The 21,378-nt window shown below is 37.4% G+C and overlaps 1 protein-coding gene across 5 annotated transcripts in view; it reads right to left on the bottom strand.

The window, feature by feature from the left end:
- The window catches only part of Ack-like (activated Cdc42 kinase-like), a 187,766-nt gene that overhangs the window by 20,514 nt on the left and 145,874 nt on the right, over nucleotides 1–21,378 (bottom strand). For 4 of the 5 annotated variants that reach the window (XM_083144507.1, XM_083144510.1, XM_083144509.1 and 1 more), the window contains 2 exons: nucleotides 20,781–21,023; nucleotides 12,382–13,012 (listed from right to left, as the gene is read on the bottom strand). In XM_083144507.1, coding sequence (XP_083000633.1) covers nucleotides 12,382–13,012; nucleotides 20,781–21,023 — 874 coding nt within the window. Of the gene's footprint in view, nucleotides 1–12,381; nucleotides 13,013–14,673; nucleotides 16,057–20,780; nucleotides 21,024–21,378 lie in introns of those variants that run through there. The other variant, XM_083144511.1, reaches the window with a different exon arrangement.

The following is a 21,378-nucleotide window of genomic DNA, read 5'->3' as shown; positions in this document are numbered from 1 at the left end:
AACAGAAATTAAAATTTGAATGCCTCAACTAATACTTATATACCGGATGTCCCAAAAGTCGTCTGACCGAGAAATAAATATTTGTATTTATTTATTAAATTATTGTTGATTTAATAACACAAGTATTCTTTTCAAATACAAATATTTATTTATCGGTCAAGCAACTTTTGGGACACCCGGTATATTCAAAAAAATTCATTATTTTCTGGCCATGCTTACATTGGATACAATTTCCAAGGCAACAATAAAAATATTTAAGAACAAATAAAACTGCATGCTTGTGAATATTCAAAACATACCGAAGATTGTAATCTTTGAAAGAGAACATTAGTGAATCAAGGTAGGAATTTATTATTCTAAATGTACGGTACAAGACAAAGTCTGTTATGCAAGTTCTTTGCACTTGTGATGCATATGCTTAGCATGTTAAAACCATGGACACATAAAAACTTTTTCTACATAATCTGGAAAAAGGAAGAGCCATGGAGCAAAGAAATCCTTAATTAATTCAATCATTCTTTCATTTATATAACCAATAATGTCATGATTGATTTGCTGTCTAAGAAAAATAAAATTTACTGTTATGCACATGTTACACAAATTTTATCAGAGTTGTTATTAATGGGATAAAAATATGAAATTATGATGTTTCTGATTCCAATAACTTTCAAAAGCTTGATTATAAAGCACATACTGTCATAGTTTTGGCAAATTTAATGCAATGTACTGTTATTCTGTTCACCTCTATGTTGATCACAATAACTGTTATTTTAAAGATGTTTTTCTGTAATGATTTCAAATCTTATAACTAGCGCTCGGAAGTTGAAGACCTATGCGCCGAGTAAAGTGAAAGCGAGTGGACGTGTTTTCGTTTGTCTCCAGCGGCCAGTCAAGTGGAACGAGATGGGGATCTCAGTGATGCAGTGGCGGCAGGCGATCGGCCTCTTCCGAGCTGCTTGGCGATCAGGCTCCCAAGGCAAAGTAGGAAGTGATTTACGGAGAAATACGTGCTACGTCGCATATGGATTGGTGGTGTTAACGCTATTGCTTATAGGCGGAATTGAGCAGAATCCAGGCCCACGTAACAACGTTGATGTCCAGAGCGAACTTTTCGAACTGAAGCAAGTTATGCTCCAGGTAAAAAGCTCGAATGAAGATATTATGTGCGAAGTGAAGCAACTATCTGTCACTGTGAGCAGACTGGTAGGAAGAATGGAAAAAAATCGAGGCCGAAACAGACCAACTCAAGTTAGATGCAAGTGAAGTGCAGTCTTATGTTCGATCTCTGGAGGATCATATAGATGACCTTGAGAACAGGTCATGGCGGGAGAACCTTGTTTTTCATGGTGTTCCGGAAAAAGAACGCGAAACGTGGGATGAATCAGCAAACGCGGTGCGAGACTTAATAACAAACAGACTCCATCTCTCCTTACCGTCGGACTCCATCCAAAGAGCCCATCGTACAGGGAGAGCGCACTCAGGAAAACCCCGGCCCGTCGTGTGTAAGTTTTTGCAGGATACAACCAAGGAGGAAGTTTTAAAACATAGCAACAAACTCATAGGCACCAACATTTATATCGAACAGGACTACTCCTTTGCTGTTCGTCAACAGAGGCAGCGACTGAAGAAGCATCTCTTCGAAGCCAGGCAACGAGGATGCAAAGCCCATCTCACGTACAAGTACCTCAATGTAAACGGTAAAAAGTATTCCATATGGGACCTGGAAGACAACCAGAGCGATTATGTAGGAGTTCCTGAGACACAAATTTCTTCGGACACTTCGTTTTCCGAGAACCAGGCTCTCCCCTCCCCCCTCAACATTGGAAATCTGACAACATCGGAGGAAGCAAGAGCTACAGCGTCCACACTTCTGTCTGCAAACCAGTGCAAGCAACAGGCTCCCCCCTCCACTAATCACCCACCTGTGACAAGAAAGGAAGAGGACAATGGCCATCTTCGACAAATAGGTCAAGATTCCACCTCTCCTCTAGTTCAACGGTACCCCAGGCGCCAAGGCAAAAACCTACAGAGAATTTGAAGGGAGGAACGCGGACTCGGGAAATGTAAACAAGCAAGTGCATGTGCCAGTTTGGACCAGATATCTGAAAGTGGTCACTTTCATCTTGGGCTTGGAAATCCCCACCCCCTCCCAAATCCCACCCCTCCCCCAAGTGACGTGGTAGCAGTGACAGCAACGGAGGAAGAATGTCAGCCCGGGGGCAACTCCCACAAACATAAACACGTAAGTTCTCAGACTAAAATATTTAGCATAGTGTACCAAAATGTTCGCGGGTTGCGTACCAAAATGCAAGTGTTCTCTCAGAACATATTATCTAACAATTACAGCATCGTAGCAATTACAGAGACTTGGCTTAATGAAAACCATCTAAGTACGGAACTTTTTGATGATCGCTATAACGTGTTCCGATCTGACAGGAACCCGACTGACTCTGGGAAAAATCTGGGCGGGGGTGCTCTTCTGGCAATTCATAACAAATACGCAGCGACGCTCGTAGGCAAATTTAACGACGACCCTAACGTCGACTCATTGCTTGTGAAAATTGTAATTCAGGGACTGCCTACCTTATACATCTGTATTGTTTACTTTACTCCATGCTGTAATGACATGTCTTACAACTTATTTTATAATTTTCTTGAAAGGCATTGTAGACTCGCACATAACATCTCCTCATAGGGGATTTCAATATCCCTTGCATAACAAGCAACGAATACAACCTCGTTAACGCCACTCCTGTATGTCGCGAATTATACAATCAAATGTGCTTTTTTCAATTAGGCAGCGTAAATAACATTCAAAATAGTAACGGCAAAACTCTCGATCTTGTGCTAAGTAACGTTTTTGGCATGCAGTTGACGCGAGAAACTCAGCCACTCGTGCCTGAGGATAAGCATCATCCTTGTCTCGTAATCGAAATAAAGCACAGAAAAAGGACACAGAGTAACCATCCACCAAACAACCTCTCGTACAATTTCAAAAAAGCTGACTTTAACAAACTATACAACAAACTATCGGTCGTTAACTGGGATACACTAAAACTCTGTGATAACGTAAACGAAATGACAGATATGTTTTACAACATAATATACGAAGCATTTGACGCGTGCATCCCCTTAAGACGCCTAACCCCTCCTAAATATCCATGCTGGTTTACCGCCAATATAATTAAAAAAATAAAAGCAAAGGCTCACCACCACCAAAAATGGAAGCAAAACGTAGGTAACCCAGTTCACCATGCCAACAAATTTAAAGAACTCAGAAAAGCAATCAAAAAAGAAATATCAGCCGCCCATAATAATTACTTGTTCGACATCGAAAGCAATATTCAAAGTGACCCGTCACTTATCTGGTCGTACATAAATCGCAACAGGCAAAACAAACAGTTTCCAGTTTCTTCAAACAATGAACCCATATTAAACCTGAATACCGTCGTTGATGAATTTGCGAAATACTTTCAATCCGTGTACGCAACCAATACGGCAAAGTATAACCTCGAGATCATGGCGGGGCACACAGAGTGCAAAACGCTAGATTCACTCAACATTCAGATGATCAGTATGTCTGAAATTGAAGCAGCTGTAAAAAAATTAAAGCCAAAGAAGTCGGCAGGGCCAGACAAAATCCCACCCTACATCTTCAAAGGATGTGTAGACATTTTAAAAATTCCACTCTTTATTATCTTCAATGCGATATTATCTTCTATGCAGTTTCCCGAACGGTGGAAAGTTACTGCTGTATGTCCAGTACCGAAATCCTCGGAGAACAGAAACATACAAAACCATCGTCCTATAGCTCTTTTATCTGCCCCTGCTAAAATATTTGAGCAAATCTTATATTGCCACATATACAGAGTGTCCGAAAAGTCACGCAACCCGGTGTTTACGACCGTATAACGGAATAGCGAAACGGAATTAGAAGAAACGCTTTCTGCCAAGAGAATGCCCTGTATATTGGGAAAATTTAGAGAGACAAACATATGTAAGAACATGCATGTTTTAATAACAAATAAGCAAAGTGTTTGGCAAGTGTTGCCAAAGCGGAAAAAAAATATTTGCAAATCGTGTGTATTGATGCACAGATCTCACTGAGGTAAATTATTGCAACATTTCACAATACCAATGAACAATTTGGATGGCCATCTATTGAATTTGACAGAAAAAGAACTTTGACGAAGTTTCAAAAACATTGCAGAAGGGAATAAATGGGCTGTTCCAAAAATCGATGTTTTCACAATATTACGAGGGACACTGGCAACACTGTTGGTGTCACGTGACTAACAGACGTGTTTCACCTCAGGCTATCACACTAAGTCACTTTTAACGACAAAGGAGAAAGTTGGTTATTCTCGGATGTCAGCATAAGCTGTTCGTGGCAAACAACAACCACCTAAGGCAGAGAAAACATAACAATTGTGATACACGTTCTTCTGAACACACATTTCAGGGTTACAAGGTGTATGTAATTTATTGCATATGTTCGAGAATAACCAACTTTCTCCTTTGTCGTTAAAAGTGACTTAGTGTGATAGCCTGAGGTGAAACACGTCTGTTAGTGACACGTGACACCAACAGTGTTGCCAGTGTCCCTCGTAATATTGTGAAAACATCGATTTTTGGAACAGCCCATTTATTCCCTTCTGCAATGTTTTTGAAACTTCGTCAAAGTTCTTTTTCTGTCAAATTCAATAGATGGCCATCCAAATTGTTCGTTGGTATTGTGAAATGTTGCAATAATTTACCTCAGTGAGATCTGTGCATCAATACACACGATTTGCAAATATTTTTTTTCCGCCTTTGGCAACACTTTGCTTATTTGTTATTAAAACATGCATGTTCTTACATATGTTTGTCTCTCTAAATTTTCCCAATATACAGGGCATTCTCTTGGCAGAAAGCGTTTCTTCTAATTCCGTTTCGCTATTCCGTTATACGGTCGTAAACACCGGGTTGCGTGACTTTTCGGACACTCTGTATAACCATGTCAGAGAAACTTTTTCTGAATACCAGCATGGCTTTCTGCCCAACTGCTCAATAGAAACAAACCTTGGCGAGAAACTGCATTATATAAGCACGGTGCTAGATGATGGGGGGCAGGTGGATGTAATATACACTGATTTTTCCAAAGCCTTTGACACTGTAAATCATGATGTACTACTAAGTAAATTGGGCACTTTCAACTTTTCCCTTCCCCTCAGGAAACTTATGGCGTCATATTTAATGAATAGAAAACAATATGTCTCGTATAAGGGCCACGCATCCAGCGAATTTCTAGTACGTTCCGGAGTACCTCAAGGGTCGAACATAGGACCTCTTCTCTTTCTTCTATTAATCAACGATTTACCAGAGCATTTGATTAATTCTAGAAAACTGTTATTTGCAGACGACCTGAAATTCTTTCAAAGAATAAAAAATATTGAAGACTGTGTCTGTCTACAACAAGACATAAATATGTTGAGTGCGTGGTGCTTGTGCAACGGTCTTTCTCTTAATGCAGCAAAATGCTATTCTGTTACTTACTCTAAACAAAAAACGATCTTAAATTTTCAATATAAACTTAATAATACCAATCTAAAAAAATCTGAAACAGCAAAGGACCTAGGAATATATTTTGACTCTAAGCTAACTTTCACTCACCATATTAACAAAGTAATAGGCAACGCTTACAAACTTATCGGGTTCATTATTAGAATGGGCAGAGACTTTCGAGACACCCAAACACTTAAGGTATTATATTACTCATTAGTGCGTTCAAAACTTGAATTCGGGTCTGTTGTATGGAACACTGACTGTATAGTACAGACTACAAAAATAGAGCGAGTACAATCAAAGATGTTACGTTATATGAAGTATAAACTTGAAGGTACTTATCCCAAATTTGATTCGTACAGTAATCTAATAGAGGAGCTCCGAATGCACAGGCTTGACGATCGAAGGACAGTGCGCGACCTGCTGCTGCTCTGGAAAATATATAATGGAAAACTTCGCTCTCCTCTTTGGATCTCACAATTTAAATTACGCATTCCTAACAATAAGACGCGACCCAATCATCAAACCTTTTTTGTGAATAGAGCGCGAACAAACATTGTCAAGAAATCCCCTATCTGGAGAATGAGTACTCTCTACAATGCCTTGGAAAAGCGTAACAAAAATATTGATTTGTTCTCTATGCCATATATACAATTTAAAAACTGTATAATGAAAACAATATCAAATAACAGTCACTGAAGCATGTATAAAAACCTGTATCTCTGAACTCTCTAACTGGGCGCCAGCCTGTTGAGTTCATTATTGAAAATAAATAAATAAATAAATAAATTGCCAAAAAAAGACCTATAAAAAGACCTAAAAAAATAAAAAAAAGGACCTAAAAACTGAAAAAAGGACGTACAAGTGTGATGCAAATTAATTAATAACTTCAGTTTTAATTACATATTTAATGAATTAAAAAAATTAAAAAATTCTGGTGATATGGAACAGTGTGAAAAAACTGAAAGGTTCAAAACAAGAGAAAGTTGCCACTTACAGCGCAACTTTCCGGACAAGTTACGGTTAAAGGACCTTGTACCATACCTGCTTCAGTCGTCCAAAAATATTTTTCTCTCGTTTCAGGGATGGTTCAAATATATTTCTTTCTTTTGATTTCTTTACTACAGAAAGGATGCCTAAGAGGTGATGAACTGACAATGATTCGAATTGAGAATGGGCAGTAAAAATGTAGTCAAAAGAAGGTGAAGTTGCAAAAAAAGCCGTTAAGACCTAAGAAAGGCTAAAAAAGGAACAATAAGCCAAAAAATGCTGAAAAAGGTAAAAAAGGACAAATAAAACCCACCTTTTTCTGGCCTACAATGACCTAAAATGAACATATATTATGTTGGGCCTCGTCTTCGGACACTAGGAAAGAAAAGGATTTTTCCTCAACTTCCGAGCCCTTCTTATAACATTATCTCTTTTCTAAATAAATGAAAACTGTTTCTGTACACAAACAAAATTATTTTTATAGCATATTAACTTGCGTCGTACTGCAAAAGGCATTGCATTTCTGTTGAATAATCAGAATCAGTTATGCAGGGTGATTATAAGATGGCAGTAGTTTCATGAATATTTTGCAGGCCTATTAATTAAAAGGTTGATTCATATTTTTGGAAATGAGAGACAAGGTAGTAAATAGTTACAGAAAAACTTAGTACTTGTTTTCCACGAAGCTGTTTTCAGTTGTTCTATTAATTTCGGTGGCCACTTCCGCCATCCTCACTGGATGTGCATGTTTCTGTTGTTTTTTGTTTTTTGATTGCCGCTATGTGCGCAGTTGTCGCCTGTGTTGTCTGCCGTTCATCGGTGTTCACTGCTGCAGTAGGGAAACCTATGCCTCAGCAATTAACACTGGAGAGCAGTAGATGACATGGGTACAGGCAGACATGTGACAACAGCCCACCTAAAAACAACCAAAGAACAAAAGACGACACAAGCACGCCAAGCAATAGCGCAGAAAGTTCGAAAGAGGATGGCGGCAATGGTCAACAAAATTGATAGAACTAAAAACAGTCATGGAAACGAGAGTACTAAATTTCTCTGTAATTAAAAGGTTGATGATTTTAAACAAGCCTCTCTGAAAGTTTTACTTGAATGGTCTGGCAGAAACCATTTTGTAAGATGGCGAGAAAGAGTGAGAGTTTCACTCAAGCCAATTGGTCACAGTGTTCCACCAATGGCCTTCCACAAACATCCACTTCATGCAAACTCCACCCACCGATGATATGAATGGTTTAAATCTGCAGGATGCTTCTGCAAAGGGAAATCAATAGGATGTCCTTCTATCACAGAGAAATATCTGAACTCATATACGGCAGTTTCATGTTTACTTGGCGAAAATTAACTCACAGAGGGAACACAGACTTTGCCATTCCTCAAGTGACTGCTTAGACAGTGTTGTGCAAATCTTTGAAACAGAAGTAGGGATGTGACGAAGCTGAAAATTTACCGATGCCCTCACTGATAATTTTTGGAACCGATACCGATATTTAACCGATTCTGATACATAAGATTATTAAACAGAAATGGGATGTTATTTTCAGCATGACAAAAATAAATTTGCTATGTACAAATATATATCATATGTGTATATATATATTCTCAAGAGATGCGAATGTACGTTTGCATTTACAAAAGGTGGTTATGTGAACCTTTAAGAAGAACATGGATTCTCAAGAGATTTTACATTAGTACACAAGCAGTTCTTTGAAATGCAAAATGAATTCCTGTTCTTAATGTTGGAAATTTACTGCTGCCAGATTCAACTTCAGAAACACGAGTTTTGGAAGCACTTCAGGAAGTAACCTACTTCTTCTCTTATCGCAAATCTGTTCAGCAACACTGAACACTCAATACTGATGCAGCAGGTATGCCCAAGTATTTTCTCAGCACTTGCATCAGGTTTGAATACTAATTTTTGAATTTCCAATACAACAGCAGATCTTGGTTCAGCAATGTACTGTTTTATTTCAGATTAGTTAGGTTGAGTTAGAGTTAGGTTGATCCTCTGAATGAGTTTGCAATAATTTTATTACAAAAACTCTACAATAATGATGGATCATAACCTAATTTTCAATAAATCTTACAAAACTAAAATATAAAACTTATTAGACGGTAAAACTATAGTACAATCTGTACCGGTTTAAATATCGGATTTTTGCTGATGCCGATATGTCAATTTCTGCCAATTTTTATACATCTGTAACGGGCTTCGGCACATCCCTAAACAGAAGCAATACTGCCTGCAGATGCTGCACATGCATTGACATTTGAGAACCATGTTCACAGCACATGTAGTGAATTTTTAAAACTGCTGTAATCATTTATAATCACCCAATACATCAGCATCAGAATAGGTTCAAAAAAATAGTTTGTGAATACGGTAATTTCCTGCCTTGTCAATTCACTAATACATTGGAACCCCGATTTTTACATCCAAAAATATTACATTTTCCTGCATTTTACATTCAGTCTTTGTGGTTCCAATAAAGGCACATAAAATGTTCATGGATTTTACATTTTCCCACATTTTAAGGCTCGGCTGGACCTTTTACTGGTGCCAGCAAAGCTGTTTTTGAAATTTCCTTTCCTTTTGAAAAACCTCTATGATATTCCAAATTTTGAAAATTTATATATGCTTAGAATTGCTTCTAGAGCATTCACATACATCTGTTGGTGGTCTGCTATCACCATCTAGATTTTTACAATAGTTTCGTGGCTATGTAAGCCTATAAAATTATTAAGAATATCTGGACAACGTTGAAAGTAAACCACACGAAAGCTCTGGAATGAATTCTAAGCATATGTAATTTTTCAGAATTAGGAATATCATAGCAGTTTTTTGAAAGGAAAAGGAAATTACGAAAATCACTAGACTGGCATTAATTTATTTAATTCATCATGTAATGTTGCATTGTAACGTAAACAATTTTTCTTATTTTTTTTTCCTGTAGGAATATTGTACAAAATGACTACCCAGCAGTCATTTTCCCCCACAATGTCCAAAAAACGTATTTTTTTTACAAGGAGTAAAAAAACAACATAAATTTCATTCTTTGTAGAGAAAGAGCATGTCTTTGCAATAATTTTCAACATCAAAATGGTTTTATTCCATCATGCCCACATGCTGAAAATTCAGAGATTTTCCACCACAAAAATTAAGTTGCAAATACATTATTATTTTTTTAGGCTTTTATAAAATATATTATTTCTGAAATCCTCATAATTTCATTGAGGTTTGTGTAAAATTTTAGATATCTGATTATTGGTTAAGGAGGAAAAAAAATTAAAATAAAGCAATACTATCTTGTGCCAAGTGTTTCAAGAGTGACACAGAACACGGATGGAATGACATTTCCAGTGCTCTAAAATTAAAACCATTTGAGATAGAGCGAAAAAAATTCAGGGGGGTTTATTTCAACCATAAGGCAAAAGTGTACACCAAGTCTTATCAAAATCTGAGATGCTGGGTGCAAAATCTTTGTTTTTGTGTTGATTTGATGTGGGATGACCCATCAACTAAAGATCCAGCAGAGCCGTAAGTTCTTTCATCTTGGTCCCCTAAAAATATAAAATCCACTGTAATTACTACAAAGAGGCACACTATTCTGGTGTGCAAGTACTACATTACCTTGCTACTTGGCACACACAGGATGTGCACTATGTAGAAATTTCAGTGAAGAATGCAGGTTCAACCAGGACTCGAAACTGGGTCTCTGGCATACTGTGCCATTGCTCTACTTACTGAGCTAATGAGTAGGGTGACCAGACACATACATGTAAAAAAGAGGACAGAGCATGATGAAAAAGGAGGACAAAGTAATAAAAAGGAGGACACCGCAAAAAATGGCAACTCATTTGCCATTACTCATAATTTAATCAATATAAAAAAACCTACGAAGACTTTGCTCACATATAATTCTGATGATTTTTTAAAATAATTTCCTCTTACATTTAAGCAACGAAAGCAATCTCCTAATCTATTATTTAACACATGACCATCTTAACTAAGAATATCTGTAGTTTGAAGCACAGAATTTTAATCTTTTTACAATTCTTGGATATCAGAATGCAATATCCCCATAATTGAATGCAAATTTAACAAGTAAGCTTCGCTTTAACGAACTTAAATTTTAGGTACTTTAGATTGGGTAGAGAAATATGATTTATATGCCACGAATATTTCTAGCACTCTTTCAACAGCAGGGGAAAGTGACAGCCACCTTACACTTTACCTCATATTCGTTTCTTCCATCCTTTAAAAGCTGGATATGAGGCATTGCGGATACGAAGGGCGAACTCAACAAACGTGCATTGTGAGGGAAATGCGTTTCAGTTGTGAAGCACAGTGCGAACTCCACAAAGAACTTTGGAAATCCAGCATGAAACATTCCGTCTCCAATCTACTGTTACCAAGTTTTTGAGGAGTTCGCACTGTGATTGACAACTTGAAACCTATTTCCCTCACAATGCACGTTTGTTGAGTTCGCCCTTTGTAACCGCAACGCCTCATATTTTTTTGCAAGATCGTTATTTCATAAAAGTAAACATGAATTAATAATCAAAATTCTCACTACGCATTTTTGTATCGCGTATGTATGACTCGAAAATGAACTGGCCAACCTCTGTGGCAGAGTGGTAACCACACGACGTCACAATGCCAGAGGTCCCAGGTTCGAATCTCGCCTGGGCATAGGTGTTCTTTGTGAGTGTCCCTTCATCAAAATCATCATATCATCGCTCATCCTCATCTTCGACATTATCCAAAAGTGGCAGAAAAGCAAATTAAAATAAACCATATCAGTCAATCAAAAAGGAACTGCTCAAATTACATGTATTTCACAAATCTCAGATTGTGAAGCAACGAGTTTGAATAATACATACTAATGACTAGGGGTTTGAAATAACTTTTTTTTTTGGTTGGGAAGGGTAAATCCCGACGTTAGGGATGGGTAAAATCTGCAATTTCCTGGCCAAGCCGGGAAATTTTCAGGAACGGGAAATGATAAAATTTTCCCGATGCTGTGGAAATCGAGAATTTTACGTAATTTCCTTTTTCTTTTTCATTTCTGAAATAAAAGCTAACAATTTCCGAGAAGTGTCAAGATACTTACAATGCAGAAAACATTAATAATTAACGATTTTTTAAAATGGTCATTTGGAAGTTCCGAAATGCTCAGGATACCGAAATGTCTGGAAATCATTTCGCAAAGTCGGAATCGGGCTGGAAATTTTTTTTACCGATCCTGGTACCGACTTTTCTGGAACCCGCACACCCCTACTAATGACTCAGTCGGGAAAGTGATCATGTTCAGCTCCCAGATGCTAGGTGAGCATTGGCTAATACTTAACGTGCCCCAAGTGATATGAATATCATTATGTGTGGAAACATTCTCTATGCAGAACTTTTGCTACGGTCGATGCTATACTCTTTCTAAAAAAGGAGGACATTGACCAATTTCTAAAAAATCTGCCCGGATGCCGGACAGACACCTAAAAAGGAGGACATGTCCACATAAAATAGGATGTCTGCTCACCCTACTAATGAGTCAGCCCTGGCTTTGTCTGATTTTTCACTGTCGCTGTTTTACCTACATGGAGACACTGGCAGAGACAATTCCACGCAGGTACGACAGCAAGAAAATCAGACAAAGCCAGAGCTGGCTTGATAGCTCAGTTGGTATAGCAATGGCACGGTATGCTAGACCTGGGTTTGAGTCCTAGTCATGCCTGTATTGTTCGCTGAAATTTCTACAAAGTATTATATTGTTTTTTCAATTAGAATAGAGCTATTACATAAATGATTTTGAAAAAAGAAGCCTTCTTGTAACTTACCTACATCACCATCACCCGATATAGATATTTTAGCTAGATTTCTGGTAATTCCTCCTGGAAGTATCAACGGATGCTTTCTCTGATGACGAGGCTTGCTGGGAAGAAAGGGCTTGGTTCGATCTCGTGGAGGGAGTGGGATGGGATTCTCTGCACCATTATTGACGTCTCCCTCTGCCGAATACATCTTCTGTGCTTCAATTCCTGCAACGGATTCTGCATCCTTCCCCGCTTCCAAATCCTGCACGTCTTCCACAACTCCCGAATCGGATCCTTGCGAGCTCTGACTCCTTAGTCTGACGGGTGGTCTGTTAATGGGAGCGGGAGTGGTGGGTGGAGGGGGGACACGAATACCAGCGACAACGTTGCTTGCTGGTCGGGGGAGGCTTCGGGACCACTCCGGCTCTTGCCTGTTCCCGCCGGCAGCATCGTGAGACGAAGTCTTCGACTGGGAACGATCTAAAGTATGGTGCTTATTGCCTCTCACTCTGGGACGGACGGCAATGCCTGACCGAAGCATTCGCAATGGATTAGTTTCATCGGGATCAGGGGGTGGGAAAGTGGGTGGGTTGTCAACAACAGGCTGCTCCACCAAGCTGTTGTACACTGCCTTCGCTTCTTCAGTTAGTGTAGACTGCAAGTGAAGCCAACATGAAGGAAAACAAAAATAAGAAAAAAACACAAAATAGCTACAAGTGAAATTCTACATCTAAACTGAATCTAAAAACATAAAAAATAACACAGAAAATAAATAAATAATACTTAATCACTGAATTGCAAAACTTGAAAGCAACAAATGTTCATGCTTACAATAGATAAGAGTGCTACAAAAAGTTGTAAAATCTGTGTAGAAATATATGCATCCCTATGTTTCAAAATAAAAACTAAAAGAATAAAGCAAAATTTGCTTCTTAAAAATCTTCACTAACATGCAAAAAATCATCAAGGCACTCTTGAAAACACAAAAAATTACCATAATAATGAACTGCAACTTCAAAAATATTCTGTGTGAAATCAAACATAAATTGTACAAAATAAACAAAACTGACATGTGACACTATAATTTTTTCTTGTGTTACTCATCTTCACTACCAGAACATTATGCTACAAAAAAAAAATGTTTACTATATTCCTAAAAATATCTATATTAAACATTAAGTTCTACATTTCACCGTGCTTTTGAGGGATGAAGGCTAGTACTGAGCAATTATTGGACGGTTTGTTATTGCAAGTTACTCTGTAAAAGCTTTAAATAAAATAATAACTTTTGAGGAAAGAAAAGTAGCAAGGTACTCAATTTCCTATGGTACAATGCATATCGACAGGAAATTATATTTACTGTCAGTAATGTACTTCAACGGTTTTTGGACTTAGTCTTGGAGGATATGTTATGATTTGCATGGTTAACTCTGAAATTGGAGTTCTGAGTTACAATCCATATTTGTCATTTATCATCTGTGCAATCTTTAACTTCTTTCACAATAGTTGACTTGGTATGACTTTTTTTCTTTCCAAGTATTTTACATAATATTTCTGAAAGCTTATTTCTTATTAATATTTCTGAATTAGTGGGCAATCATAATATGAAAAAAAAAAAGGCACATATAATATACCTCCTTAGAACACTTGATGGATTCAGAAAATAATAACGTTACTGTCGCATACGAAGATGAAAAGAATGTAAATATTCTGATTCCAAACTATTCCATTAGTTGTACCAAATAACGGAATTATAGAAATACAGATGTACACAAAACAATTGCATGATTTTAGAAGTCATCTTATATCAGTACATGACATATTTCAACTCAATTCAAAAAATATTTTATGATATAGAAAAAAAAGAGCAATTTATAGTGGGAGTTCTCTTCATAGCACCTAGATACCTCAGACGATTGGACTGTTAATACAATTACTGATACTGATCAATGCATTTCAAGATTGCAGACAAAAACAGATTTTTCTGTTGTACAAATTCTAAATCCTGTAAACTGAAAGGTATTCGAGCCAAAAATTTTCATGACAACTAGAAACTACTGATGAAAATTTTCATTTCCATTCCAATAAGGCAAACTTTAGAGGTACCACAACAAAATATTAGAAAATGAAATCAGTGAATTTTGAATATACAGCATGAGGCATTACAATGTGAGGTTACATTAAGTAAGTTTCGCCATGTGCAAAAACAAATATCTGCAGGCAATATGACCGTCCCACCAGACATGGTATGTCTGCAAGACTGTAAAGGGCGGACATATCAAAGTTTACTGAATGCTACAAAAACTTAACCTTTTTATGAAATTATTGTCTGGAATGACAATGTTTATGGCTGGAGTTGGAGCTAATTTTGAATATGATTTAGAATTATTAATTCATTGGTGGTTTACAAGACCACCATTTTAAGTAAACTACTTCTAGTCATTTGGGTATATTTTGTATTCATCATTAAATTATATGTAGACTTCTGGAGATATTTTGTGTACATCCTGTATTGAGAGCAATGTCAAAAAATATTAATGACTTATCCAAGAATTCTGTGACATTAACCTGCTAATTCTCAGCTATATTTTCTCTTCATAGAGCAATATTTCCACTATTATGCAGATTTCGGTATTGTATATCATACAATGTGAAAGTTTGTTTTTTATTTAACTTGCTACAATAAGTGCTTTGTAATGTAAAAAAATGGTGAAATATGAAAAATAAAAACATATGAAGTCATCAGTTACATATGTGACTAATAAAAAGATTATTTCTCTGCATGCACTGCTATAACCTAGAACACTATGATGAAGGTGCAGGACTTGGAGGGAGAAAATCATGTGCAAATTCCGGGTATTCTGAAACTTCGGGACTTGTTCCATCTGACGAAACAAGTGAAGAAATGCACGAAGTTTCAGGCTTGCTTCCATCCCACTCGTCACTGTCGTCTTCGTGCTTCCAGCTTTGTCGTGAATTCCACTCGTAACGTGGGAACGGAGGGGACAAGGAATTGAGAAATGAAGCCGGGGGCGGGGGTGACTTGTTCCTCCATATCTTTGACTTGCTAAAGTGGTTGTAATTTAAGGCTTTCGGAAGAGGGAGGAGCAAGTTCTTAGGTGGACGAGGCACACGGAGGCGAGACATATCAAAATGAGAAGGTAATTTCTGCTTGAAGGCCTCGAGTGGTGCATCCAGATCGTTGCCGGAGTCTGAAAGTGAATCGTCTGGAGACGCAAGGTACTTTTGCGTGGGTGTGGTGCAAGCAGACTGCACGGCACGTTTACCCTCAGAAGAGCGAGACTTAATTCTCCGGGAAGACTGAAGATTTGGGTAACTGGGTGCCGAGTGCTTGCTCAACCTATGCTTCTCTGCTTGGTAACTTGAAGAGCGTGTGTGTTTTGAAGGCATGACGTGGGGATGAGACGAATCAGCAGGAGGCAAGTGGATTCTTATTTGAGGTAGCATTTCGCGAGAACGGGCGAAACAGAACTCTGCCGATGCTCGGCCCCAGAGTGGGGGCTGCGCTACGTCTGAATCCGAATCAAGACTGCTGCAGTCTTCGCTTGGGGTTCGAGGAGTCGGTGGTGGCGTGACGCACTTCTTGTGAACCCGATGCCTTAGGTACTTGTGGGTGTAAGGCTGGGGAGTGACGGGGGTGCCTGGAGTAGACATGGACTTTGAGTAACTTGCACGCTTCTGTTTCAAAATCAAACAGGATAAAAAGCAACGAAAAGAAGGGAAAAAAGAAAATAAGCACACAGTTAGTTGTATTATTAATATGTTATCCATAAGCTTAAACATAATTAAATAATAATAAAAACAGCGCAAAATATTAAACAATTCATTTACAATATAACCAAGTTTGTCCATACACTTCTCCAATTGTTAAGATATTTATAAAATTAATTTTTTTGTACAATTGTTATATTACTACATACTCTACATTTGCAATGAACATATATATAGGGTGTATCAGAAGTGATAACACAGATGGAAATGGTGAAAAGTTCACGATGGTAGAAGCATAGAAACAAAAAAGTCTCAGTAAACATGGGGTAGCAAGATAATTGGGAATGTATGTTTATTATCTGCCACTGACTTGATAGTTTGTACCATTGTATGATTATCTCCTTGCGCATTCCTAGGTTTCGTTTGTTTTAAACTGAACACTGCTGAAAGGGGGCGTTGTAAAGAAACCATACATCTTGTATGGATGGAAGGCATAACAGACACGTCACTTGTAAAGTGACAAGCGCACATGTGCACAATCAATCAAGTCAGTGGTGGATCATAACCATAAATTTGCAATTATCTCACAAATGGTTCATGTTTACTGAGACTTCTTTCCTTCTACTATTGTGTACTTTTCACCATTCCAGTTTGCACTATCACTACTGATACACCTTGTATAAAGATAAAATAAACATGTATTTATTGTGGTATAACAAGGTGAAAGGTATAGGAGAATGGGTTGGCATATCATTTACTTTAAATGTATTTCTTATATTATCCTCTAAAAAGATTCTACCAATGTTGGTAGCTTATTATTCTAATTTTTTATAGGTGCTTTAAAGTAAGGTTACTTGTCTGCTAAGTAAATGGCACTGCACTGAAGAACCTACAACAGAAGAATATTTCACCCAATGTCTACATACGTCAATCCTAAATTTCTAGTTTCCGAAGTAACTCTAGGGACTCAAATGACCAGAGCCACTTTTCTTACGTTACATCAGAGTGTAAGCAAAAACCTTGTAGCTGTCAATTCCATTCTGTTAATAATATGAGACTTACAACCAAAGTAAACTACAGCTGAGTCAATACCAGCCAATTATTTTCCAGAGTCCAGGTATGTCCACCAAATGATGCACAACACTTTCGCAAAGACTAAATATTCTAGAAGTACACAATTTTAATTCATTCTGGACCTGTTCTGAGTGAAAAAAAGTGACAATTAATTTAATATTATATTATTCTCAATATTATGTGAAGTCGTGAATATTCTAAAAGAAAATTCTTGTAGACTGATATGGTATAATTATATATTTTAACATCCATAAATATTCTGAATTTTTTGTTTAAATTTCTACATATCACAATTTCATTGGAAAAACTCCATACATTCAAATATATGAATCAAAATGTTAACATAGCTATCCTGTAATCATAAAATCATGCAAATATTTAAGCAAAATATTACAGTGTTATAATTTCCAGGACATTCAGACTCCTAAAAAGTGTTGCCTTGTCATTTTGCTGACCCACGAGATAGCTGGGCTCCAGAAAAGTATCAATTGGGTATCAATACTCATGCCACTATAGCTCTTTTTCCAGTCTTACATCGGCTGCTCTATATGCTGGCAAGGGAAGCACGATAAGAAATGCAGCAGCCTGTAGAACAAGGTGCATGTAGTAGTTCCTCCCCTCGACGTCGTAACTCTCGGTGCCCCCGCTGGTTGATCTGCTGTGTATTCCCTGCTTTCAACTTCCCTTGCCAGCATATAGAGCACCCGCTATAAGAGTAGAAAAGACCTATAGTATCAGTTGATACCAATTCAAACCATGTACGTGGGCCGTACCATAAGTTTGTGCACTTCACTCATTTCCAGTTGTGTCTGATGAAACAAATTCTGAAGTATTACTCATGTATCTTTTCGTTGTTTGCGTTGCAAGTTTCAAGCATGTATCGAATATACTTTTTGTGTTATAGGTGTAAACATAACAAAAGGTGAGGTTATATTGGAAAGTGCAGCCTTCAGAGTTGTAAGCTGTGATCAAGTATCTACAGTTGAAAGGTCTACTGCCTCGAAGTCCACAATGATATGGTGCAGACATTGGGGAATAAAGCATCTTCATATTCCATGGTAAAGAAGTGGCATAGGGAATTCAGCTGCAGTTGTGAGTCATGTGAAGATAAACAATGCACCGGAAGAGCATCAACAGCCTTTTCCCAGGAAACTATTGATCGTGTGCGACGACTAATCAACACAGATAGGAGATTCACCACTAGGGCACTTGCAGACATTGTTGGCATATCAAATGGTGGCATTCACACCATTTTAACTTACCACTTGGGATTAGAAAGAGTAAGTTTTCATTGGGTGCCTCCAATGTTGACAGATGCTCAAAAACAGGCATAACAACAGCGGCTAGCCAATACTGTTGCTTCAAAAGCTTGCAACATCCACCTTATTATTTCCAAGATCTGACCCTGAGGGACTACTTACTACCTGTTTTCATAAACTAAAGGAAGAGCTACATGGTAAGAAATTAAATTTCACAATGATTCTGATGTCATGGATAGGAGCAAGACAGAACATTTTGTTCTACTGGAATCGCTGCGTTACAAAAACAATGGCATAAGTGTCTGGCACTCGGATGAGACTATGTCAAAAATTGATGCAAGAAATTTTCTGATACCACTACTGGAAGTCGGTCAGGGCAGAAACATATTGTACACCCCTCGTAAATATTTTGACATAAATGCACATAATGGTTGAATAATAATTTGTTGCAAAACACTTGCACGCGATTGAAAAAAATTTAGCATAACTTTTATGATGTAACAATAAGAACTAATTTCATGCTGCTGAAATGAAACTAGGATAGCTTGGTACTAGTAGCATCTTATCAGTTCTAGAAAAGACTGCTCATTCAAAATATATTTCTTTCTGCCATTGCACTCACAGAGGACTAATCACAATTTCTGTATTATGCTATAAAGAGCTATTTGGGTTATATATGTATAATACATATGGTATTCAACTTTCATGAAATTGAACTTATCAAGAAAATCTTCAGCTGTACTTTTCTATGTAATAGCTTGGGCTGTAAAAAAGGGGTTATGAACGGTTCTACTAGGATGGACATTTTTGCACTGTGTAATAAATGTGATTTTTCAAAATAAAAATAAATATTATTATTTATCATACCAAGAATGATATTTCATTTCGTATACTCTTCTTACCAATTCCTTTATTTCTCTTTGTTTACCACCAAAATGTAGATCTAAGTTGAAAATTCTGATTCAACCAAAGATTACTTTGTTAACTCTGCAGGATGCTAAAGACCTGGGTTCACTCTCCAGTTGAGTCACAATTATCATGTATCTAATTCAGTTGAATATGTTGACTATATTGGTCCGTATTTGGAATTAACAACAAAACCTAATTTCCAGGGGCTGAACTGTTTTATTACTAAACATTTTTTTTTAAATTTACATAGATGGGCAATAAATCGTAGCAGGAGAATTATCTATCACAGAGTTGAAGTCATTTATACTGTGAACATGACTGCATGGACAATTTGGTAAGCTTTGGTCCACATATGCTATTAAAAAAGAAAGGAAAAGAGAAAACCAACTATTTATTTTACTTTCATACTATGTCTTATCAGCTTTAACCTTTAGTGGTCGGATGGGATATTTATATCCCACCATTGGTGAACCTATTGCGCACAGATGGGATATCCCAGCACCAAGTGACAGCAATTAACACACCACTTCTCGAAAACTACATACAATATTTGAGTTCTGCCTTTTTCATTACCATACACATGAAGATATGACATACTTGAATTACAACACAATATATACATTGTTACTATTATTAACACGCGACGTTTGGAAAAATGCTGTTTCCCTCTTGGTATTATGGAATAGATTTCAGAAAAGGGGCAATAACGCCTCAACCACCACTTTTTGCTGATATATATCACTTTTGCAAGTAATGATAAGAGCCATAGAACATTTAAACAACATGTGACAATTAGGGGTCTAGTAAGGACCTGAGGGCAAAAGCCCAAATTTGGAAATGTTCTGAAATTACACAACATTTCCGAATGCCATAATTCCCAGTTTTTAAAGTTGTACCATGGGCATTAAATATCCTCTGTAGTATTTTGATGTACTTCCATCCAAATTTGGTTCATCCAGCAACATAAGGCTGAAGCTACAAGCAAAATTCTGGACAATATTTCTGTAAACTTGCAACACTACCACTTTTATACATTATTATTATTTCCCCAAGAATTATCAGTCTGTTTTCAACAAATCTATGCATGGTTGTATGAATGTACCTCTGGAACATTCTAAATATTTTGCATTCACTTCGGTCAATTGTGGTGGCCACTGGTGAATGCCATTTTTTGCCCTTCTTCTTCTATCATTAACACGAATTATTGGGAGGCGTAATGTATGTTATTCTGATGAAAAACAAAACTGACTTCATCTCTCTACAACAATTAATTCTTCAGCTATGATTTTTTGGTACTTAACGCCAAGTTACAAATACGTGTGTTTGAAAAGGTCTCATTTGGAGAGGGTTTACCCTCACATGAGGCTCCTGCCCGCTAAAGGTTAAACATCGTGAATACAAATTATTAGCCTCCAAAATGAATATATCCAAAAATCAACCACTACTGACCTGAATGTCAGGAATGTGAGCTGCTTCTTCTGTGAAGTTTCTCCTTTCCTGCTTTGGACTAGATTTCCCAGTGAACTTGAAAGAAAACTTGCGTTTGGTAGGAGATGCTGGGGTTTGGGGTGTGTGCGGGGAGTCAGGAACGGCTTCACCATCCAACTCCAGCATTGAGCGAGATGCAAGCTCCGTGGCCATGGCTATTGCTGAGTCCAAAGTCTTCTGGTCGGCTGCTGAGATGGGTTTTACCTATTGCGTGAAACGTACGTGCATATTAACAATAGGAAGTGCACATTTGTATTCAAAATTTATTTCTTGAGTACTGCTAGAGAACTACACAATTTTAAACTGATGCAACATAGTCAACGACATAGTACAGTATTCAGTACATACAGGGTGTCATTTTAATGGCACCCATTTACCAGAGAAATGTATAGAGGGCATCAAAACAGACAAACTAGCCTGTAGACATCAACCTTGCAATTAGATTTGGAAATATTTGACATGTACGCTATGAGACAAAATCTGATATTACCACTTCCTTTGAATATGTAGCTTTTCCACAATTTTTTTGTATCGTTGGTTCACCTCTCATTGGGTTACT

The sequence above is a fragment of the Lepisma saccharinum genome, chromosome 23, assembly GCF_977018435.1.
Source record: "Lepisma saccharinum chromosome 23, izLepSacc3.1, whole genome shotgun sequence".
Taxonomy (NCBI): domain Eukaryota; kingdom Metazoa; phylum Arthropoda; class Insecta; order Zygentoma; family Lepismatidae; genus Lepisma; species Lepisma saccharinum.
Note: the sequence above shows the minus strand (reverse complement) of the source record. Positions and strands in the feature narration are given on the sequence as shown.